The sequence below is a fragment of the Lactuca virosa genome, chromosome 3 (assembly GCF_052849685.1).
Source record: "Lactuca virosa cultivar CGN04683 chromosome 3, Lactuca_virosa_CGN04683_v6, whole genome shotgun sequence".
Taxonomy (NCBI): Eukaryota; Viridiplantae; Streptophyta; class Magnoliopsida; order Asterales; family Asteraceae; genus Lactuca; species Lactuca virosa.
The window spans coordinates 122,612,739-122,620,715 of NC_136428.1; the positions used below are offsets into that span (position 1 = coordinate 122,612,739).

At 32.9% G+C, this 7,977-nt stretch overlaps 1 protein-coding gene and 1 pseudogene across 2 annotated transcripts; one reads left to right on the forward strand and one right to left on the reverse strand.

Annotated features, from left to right (window-relative positions):
• Window positions 1-2,141: 2,141 nt before the first annotated feature.
• On the forward strand, window positions 2,142-4,131 carry LOC145166498 (protein FLX-like 3). Of its 2 annotated transcripts, XM_079085503.1 has the most exons (5): window positions 2,142-2,296; window positions 2,780-2,875; window positions 2,978-3,487; window positions 3,557-3,690; window positions 3,809-4,131. In XM_079085503.1, the coding sequence occupies exons 3-5, from the start codon at window positions 2,988-2,990 to the stop codon at window positions 3,937-3,939; spliced, it is 765 nt and encodes a 254-aa protein (XP_078941629.1). In that variant the 5' UTR covers window positions 2,142-2,296; window positions 2,780-2,875; window positions 2,978-2,987; the 3' UTR covers window positions 3,940-4,131. The 2 variants fall into 2 exon arrangements, with proteins under 2 accessions (XP_078941629.1, XP_078941628.1); XM_079085502.1 differs by lacking the exon at window positions 2,780-2,875.
• Window positions 4,132-5,904: 1,773 nt separating this feature from the next.
• LOC145162588 (3-ketoacyl-CoA synthase 6 pseudogene) lies at window positions 5,905-7,519 on the reverse strand (annotated as a pseudogene).
• Between the last annotated feature and the right edge of the window lie 458 nt (window positions 7,520-7,977).

Genomic DNA, 7,977 nt, shown 5'->3' on the forward strand with positions numbered 1-7,977 from the left:
TAAGGTAGAAGGGTTTCTCACTTTGTATATAAAATTGTTTAAGGTAGAAGAATTATTTTCCAAATCCAACAAATCCACTACAAACATCTACATAGGTAACCGATATCAAAATTCAAAAGTATTAATTACAAGATATTGTTTAATAAAAAGTAATAGGAATAATTCAAAAGTATTAATCAAAATTCAAAAGTATTAATCCAAAAAACATGTCCAATTACTTTTTATTAAACAATATATTGTAATTAATACTTTTGAATTTTAATATGTGCTACCTATGTAAATGTTTGTAGTGGATCTGTTGGATTTGGAAAGTAATCATTCTAACTTAAACATTTTTATATACAAAATGAGAAATCATTCTACCTTAAACTATTTATAAACAATTTTACAAATATGAAACTTCTTTTAAATTGTTAAGTATTATTATTATGAATTGAAAACAATAATAACAAATATGAAATGATATACAGAGTAAAAATATACAAGCAAACATTTATAATTTCAATGCTAAAAGCATCATCATCGCCTCCACCTCCACCCTTAAACAATGTCATTAATATTATTTTTTTCATTTAAATGCATTTATATGTATTAGTAACAATATTAATAATAAGAAGTTCAAAAAATAGTATTCTTATTTATATTTCTTAATAATAATAATAATAATAATAATAATAATAATAACAATAATAATAATAATAATAGAAAAGTCCTAATTTTTTTTTGTTTACAGAAAAGTCTCAATACTTTGGGTTAATTTACGAAATAGTCCCAAATTAATTTGGTACCGGTTTTAACCGGTCAAAAATGGTCAAACTGCAAATTTTTGCCGGTTTTCAGGACTTTTTCGTTCAAAAAAATAATCTTGGGACTAAAGTGTAACTTTTCCGTAAATATTGGGACTTTTCAGAAGATTTCCCAAATATAAAAGTTTTGACTATAAGGACTAAAATTGTCAAAATCACTAAAGATTTGTTACAAAATCCAAAGGGTATAAAAACTTAATCAAAACGTAAAAATGTAAAAGTTTTGATTTTAGGGACGAAAAGTGTTAAATTCACTAAATAATTGTGGCAAAAACCTAAAGGCAAAAATTTAGTGTTCATAAGGCCCTTTAGATTACTATTAAGATAAAACTGAATTGTCAAATTATAAAATTTAGATTTGACTATTTGATTTAGATACTTGGATTTTTAGATTGCTTTTTAATCTCAAATGATTATTTTGAATTTCATATTGATTTTGGTTTAAAAAATAATAAACAAATAGTCCAAAAAAAGCTAGATATCTATTTGTTTATTTATATTATTTATTTTTAATATATATCTTTAATAATTTATCAATTTATTAAATTGTTTATGAATAAATAAAAAAGTTCACCAAATAAAATACCTTATTATGCATTTTTTTCTCAAAAGTTTTTTTTATCTGTAAAATAGTAAACTATAATATATTTTTCTTAACAGTTGTTTATAAATTTTAATTCACAACTAAATAATTAAACGAACACACTTAGTTGTTGTACCAACTGGAAGCCGGCAACATGTGCTATCTGGAGGATAGATACATAGACTCGGTCTCTACAATTTATTGTTGTTAGAATAGGAGATTTCCTCGATCTGATGATAAACCAGTGGAATTAGAAAATTGCTCTTAAAAAAATACATCATATTAATATCAGTATTCAAGAAGATCATTGAGTATAACTGAGTGGCTCATCCGATAAGTTTTTCGTCAATCCTCCAAAAAAAAAAAATTGTAAAAAAAATTTCATGCTATTTTCTAAGCACCATTTGGTTAATATAACGCTCAAAGAATGCTCGTGTGTTCAACAACAAATTCTTTTATCTTGATCTTGATCAAGATGAGATATTTGTGGTAGGTTGGAATATTTAATGCTTACCCCCTCTTTTGGCACATCACTAATTTTTATAATTGTATTCGTAATTTGTAATTGATCCATATTTACTAGCACCTTGCTAGGATCTTATTAATAATATTAGCTATTTAAAAAAAATTAAAGCTTATTTGGGTGGTCTTTATTATATATTTTTCGTACTTTAGTGATCTAATTATGTATTATTGTATTAACCTTTTTTGACTCTATTGAAGCGTCTTCAAGAAAAAAATAAAAATGAATAACAGGATCCATCTCCAGGGAGTCCAGTTCCATAACAAGCCCATACACAAAAAATTTATCCAACTTCTGTAATAACCTTTCGTCGTGTTCGTCTCTTTTAGGGTTTCCTAGTATCGTTTTGGGTAGATTTCGCTTCTTTCATTCAAATCCTTCGAGGTAAATTCTTTTCGTAGCTACTATATGTTAAATTACCTTCAACTTTACAACCAAACTTCTGAATTAATGCCCTTTAAACGCTGTTCTCCTCATCCGCATCGAAAACAATTGAAATTGAGTTATCTGACTTTATTTTTATTGTATTTGAAGCAAATTGCTCTTTTGATGTTTGTCTTGATCAAATTGTTGGTGTTTGCTCATGATTAACACTTAAATTTGGTTAATTTTGGGTCATTGCTTTATGTTTGCACTCAGGAACAGTGCTGTTGATACATTTCTATGCTGATTCCAGCTAACGATTAAGTAATTGATTAGCTTAAGGTGAGGATGTTAAAAAAATGAAAGAAAAACCTGATAAAGCTAGTGCATCATCTGTCCCCAGATCATAACTGGTTACTAATCGAAACTATAAATAACAAGTTCTTGCGTCTTCTTGGCTTTCCTCTTTCTCAATTATAATCATTAGTTTGTTCTCCATTGTAGCCTTTGTTCCTAGCTTCAGAAAATTTGCTTTGGTAAAAAAAGAAGCCCAAATTTGTCTCTCGTGTATCCTAATTTTTGAATCCCTACGAATTTGAGGTCAAGTATTCAAAGATATCGTTTCATGAATCATGATTATTAACCATGGAACTTATGAATTTGAATATAAAGAAGTATAAATCTCTTTTCATCTTTTTTCAGGTATAACAAAATGTCTGGAAGGAATCGAATGCCACGAGGCCCACGTGAGGGCCCAATACACCGGGCCCACGGGCCCCTCGCTCCTCACCCTGCTGCACTTGAAGAAGAACTTGAACTCCAACATCGAGACATCCAAAGAATCATGGCTGAAAATGGACATGTAGTAGAAGAAAATGTGAGTCTTCAAAGGGAATTAACTGCTGTGAAAGATGAGATTCATAGATTAGGTCAAATCATCCCCAAATTAAATGCTGAAAAAGATGCAAGAGCCAGGGATTTAATTGACAGAGGAATGAAACTTGAAGCTGAGCTTCGTGATGCTGAGCCTTTAATGGCAGATGTGGGACAATTAAGAAGTGAATTCCAGAAATTGACTTCATTGAGGCAAGATTTGTCTAGTCAAATTCAAGGTTTGACCAAAGATACAAGTAGATTGAAGGCTGAAAATGAACAGGTGGTTGGACTTAAGAGTGATATTGATAGGATGCGTAAAGACCTTGTGGATATGAGGTATGAATTTGTCTGTATTCAAAATTGTTTTTATTTTGAGATTTATTTAAATATATGTATTGTGTATAGGAGAGATTATGAAATGATGAAGCAAACAAATGAAGAACATGTGATTCAAAAGGAAGCAATGGAAAAGAATCTTATTTCAATGGCTCGTGAAATTGAGAAGCTTAGAGGAGAGCAAATGAGGACACGTGGACTTGGTATATTTTCTTTCTCTCTCACACACACACATTATTGTTTGTCTTGTGAATGTGGAAATGTCTAAAATACCCTTGGTTAAGTTTAATGTGATTAACTAGAAATTTTATATGAATGAAGGTGGTGGAGGATATGGAATGTTAAATGGAAGCCCTGATATGAGGTATCATCCAGGTGGTGGATATGGTGGTGGTGGTGGTGGTGGTGGTGGTTGGGGATCTTATGAACACCGAGGACCACCACGTTATTGATCATAACATCCTGTGCTGTAATACCTCATTTCTTGCCAGCTGGACATAAAGGGTATGTATGGATTGATGCGAAATTTACATTTTATTTGTTGTAAATATAAAATGTAATTTCATCTTTATGCATGTTTATGGATAATTGCTTGCGTTTATTTTAGAGTAAATTCTAAATTTCGTCTTTATGCTATGTCAAAAGTTATAGGTTCAGTCTGTATGTTTGAGTAAAGTAGCATGGTTTGGTTCCGCTAATTCTATGCTAAATGACCATTTTGCCCTTGTCTTCTCCATTTTGTTCATCTTCATCCGGAAGAAACTTTAAAGTCAGACATAGTTTAAACTAAATCATTAAAAAACGACAACAGAAGCATGGGTGGGTTCTCAAATTTTTAAATCTGTTGCATTTGTATTTGCAAGGAAACCCCCATTCTTTGTAAGACATTGCAAAACTCTAATAATACACATTGTAAACGAATACCAATGATATAAGAATAAAACATAAACAATGTATAATATGCAATGAATGACTTGCACCAATAAACTAACCCAAGGTTATATAAGTTACCAACCCATTGCCAAATCTCTAAGAGACAAGCATGACTCTAGGTGAGACATGTATAATTGTAAGTATATCAATCATGTGGAGGGATGTTTAATGTATGAATTGTGCACTACTAATTCACCAAACTCTCTTCTTCTATCTTCTCCTCGATAGATCACAAAAAAAGAACGCTAGATAGTTTCTATTCAACATATATACTTTGCTCCCACCAAGAAAATAATAACACTACCAATGCCTTATTCCCATAAGAATAGGCAAGGAGAGGTACGAAGTAGGCAGACTGTATTGGTAATTTTAGTGTTATCAATATATTTTAGTGTAGTTATTATTAATATTAAGATAGACTGAGTTCTATTTACTCACAGCGTCTGGACGTACGAGGTGCATACTCGGGTTGATAAATATGAACTAAGAATATGGGGGTCCGGGGGCAGCGCCCCTAGGTACGAGGTTCTAAGGGGCAACGCCCCTGTCGGGGTCTTGGGACAGCGCCCCTAGTGGGGTCCAAGGGGTAAAGCCCCTAGCGGTGTGACATCATGATGATGTCATACGATAGTTATGTCTTATAACTAACCCTTTTTGGCCCCAAAATATATGTAACCTCCATTTACCAACTTATAACCGATTTCTTACATCTGTATAAAGATGACAAGGGTTTTAAAATCGGGTTGATCATTCATACACTCGAAAATCATACTTCTAATTCTCTCTATCTCATCAAGATCAAACAACAACAAAGTATTATTCTGCATTTCGAATTTAGAAGTGACCTGACTTCTAAATTGATTTTCTTGGATTATCCCAAATCAAATTTTGTGATACTTCAAACATATAGGTCGAAATCACATATTTTGGAAAATGATTGCAATCATGATCCTAAAAGTTATCCAGTAAATATTGATATTCTAAAGACCGTAAATATAAGAGACGGCTAATGAAAATTCAACCCCGAATGAATAAAAAACTAGGGCGTGTGACAATAGGAAAAAGATAAATACAATCATTACAGTTGAAAATGAAAAGTACATAGAATTAAACATAACATGCCTTGAGTATGTAAATAATGAATGAATACACATATAACATAAGAATATTCTAGCACTAAATTAGGAAACAAATGCTATCGAAACAAGCCGAAAGTAAATGAGAGACAAGAGTAAGATGGTAAAGATTGCACATGATGCATAAATGGTGGAAACTAATTAAGCTAGTGCCTAGTATACTAGATCTCAATTTTGATTTTGTATATTTCAAATTTATGTTCGATTTTTATGATTAAATTTGATAAATTATGTTTGTTGTGGATCGATGACGAAGGAGATGAAGAAACTGACAAAATACGGAAAAAGTGGTCGTTACGCTTTAGGAACCATCAATTCAACAAATCAAACTTTGGAAGTAAATCCATATTTTTTGAACTAGCACACCCGTAAAAGTTTTAATTTACTCTATATTTTATTTTACATATCAGGATAAACATTGAACGTTAAATACCATATAAAATGCTAAAGAAAAATAAAATAAAAGGGCCAACAATGATCTCTTGAACTCCAACACTTAGGAGTTAGTTAGGAGACATGAATCGGGTACCTATCGATACAATCGAACCAAGGCCCATCAAGTGGATTTGTTATGTTCCTGTTACACTTCCAAACAGCACTATTGCATTTAAATCCACTTCCTAAAGCTATTTGCCAAATCCTATCTCCTTCCTTCATCCTCCCTTTAGCTTCTAAGTAACTAAGCTCATACCACAAAGAAGACGATGACGTATTCCCAAACCTATGCAATGTCATCCTTGATGGCTCCATGTCTTGCCACGTCAGCCCTAATTCCGTTTGCATGTTGTTTATCACACCCCGACCACCCGCATGCACACAAAAATGCTTGAATACCCGCTTGAAATTTGGTACGTAAGGTTTGGTGTCCTTCCGTTTAGACACAACTTTCTTGATTACATTCTTAAGAAAAAAGAACACTTCTGTTAAAGGAAGGACTTGAAGCGCAAATGCATGGATATTTGCTTTCAAAGCTTGACGAGCTATGTTGGGCAAGTCTTTGGAAAGCGATATACCTATTTTACCCTCTGAATCCTCCATTTCATGGATACACTTATAGGCTTTATCAAATGAGCCTATGTGGGTTCGTACCACGTGAAGTAAACGATACTTTGATTGCTTGCGGAAACATTTTTTGTTGGACAACAAAACACTCGCACCACCCATGCGGAAGAGGCAGTTTGGTAGAAGCATGGAACGATCTTTTCCGGTGTAGTAAAACAGTGTTATAATCTCGGTGGTGATAATAACAGCGTTTGAGTTCTTATGAATTTTAAGAAGATCACGAGCTAGATTAACAGATATCAATCCAGCACTACACCCCATGCCAGAAAGATTAAATGTTTTTACATCTTCTCTCATGTTATATCTTCTCATGATCATGCTTGTTAAAGAAGGAACAGGCGCAAAAACACTAGTGTTTACAACAAGAAAGTCGACCTCCTGTGGGTTTAACTCCATTTTTTTAAAAAGCGAATCAAGGGATGAGTAAATGACGATTTCAGCCTCGTTTCTCGAAGCTTCAATGGAAGGAGTTGGAGGGAGACTGTGCATCGCTGGGGGCAAATACGTCTCGTCGCCTAAACCTGATCGAGCCAAGACTTTCATTTGGAAGTCGACACTTTCGGGGTGGGAACTTAGATTGATACGGGAGTGCCTTAAGAAGGCGTCAGAGGGTGATTGTAAACTTTTTGGGGGGCTGCAACAAGCGTAATCCACCAAGTAAATTGAAGGGTGTTTGGAGATAAAAGATAGAATGAAGAACGTGATGACGACGACGATGATGGAGAGTGAAAGAATGAGAATGGGTTTCATGGCATCATCGGCATAAAGAGTTTTGAAGAATGAAAGAAAGATGTCCAGCGTCATGATTTGTGATTCGAGTGTGGGACGATTGTAAAACTGCTGATGGAAGCTTGGATTTAAAGAAGAGGATGAAGATTATGGAATACATAAGGTGGTTGAGTATATACCAAATGTGCCAATAGTTACAAAATAGAAGTATCTTTTATAGTGATCCGAGCCCATTTTAACTCGTTATGTCATTATATATTCATACAAATACCAATATACTTTGAAAAAATATTGTTACATTTTTAGTCCTGGATCTTTTCTTTTTGTTCCATAATCTACCCAAAATCTATTTCTTTTATTGCTTGATTAATATTTTAAGACAACTGCAAAAATAGTCTCGGTGGTTAGATGAAAATTATCACTTTCGTTTAAAAAGTGATCCCTATTGTTACATTTTTCTTTTTGAATAAGAATTTGTAGAAAGTTTGGTTCAATTTGTTTTGAATTTTTTATAATGAGATTTTGCACTTACTCTTTTATTTTCTTAATTTCTTTTTATTGCAAAAATAAAGAAAAAAGAAAATACACACCCAACTCCCTCCCTCCCTCCCTTCCCCCCCCCTCTCTTTA

Coding starts and splice junctions, on each gene's coding strand:
- LOC145166498 (XM_079085503.1), top strand. CDS start 2,988: ATGTCTGGAAGGAATCGAATGCCACGAGGCCCACGTGAGGGCCCAATA. Junction 3,488..3,556: donor AAAGACCTTGTGGATATGAG/GTATGAATTTGT, acceptor TATTGTGTATAG/GAGAGATTATGAAATGATGA. Junction 3,691..3,808: donor AATGAGGACACGTGGACTTG/GTATATTTTCTT, acceptor ATATGAATGAAG/GTGGTGGAGGATATGGAATG.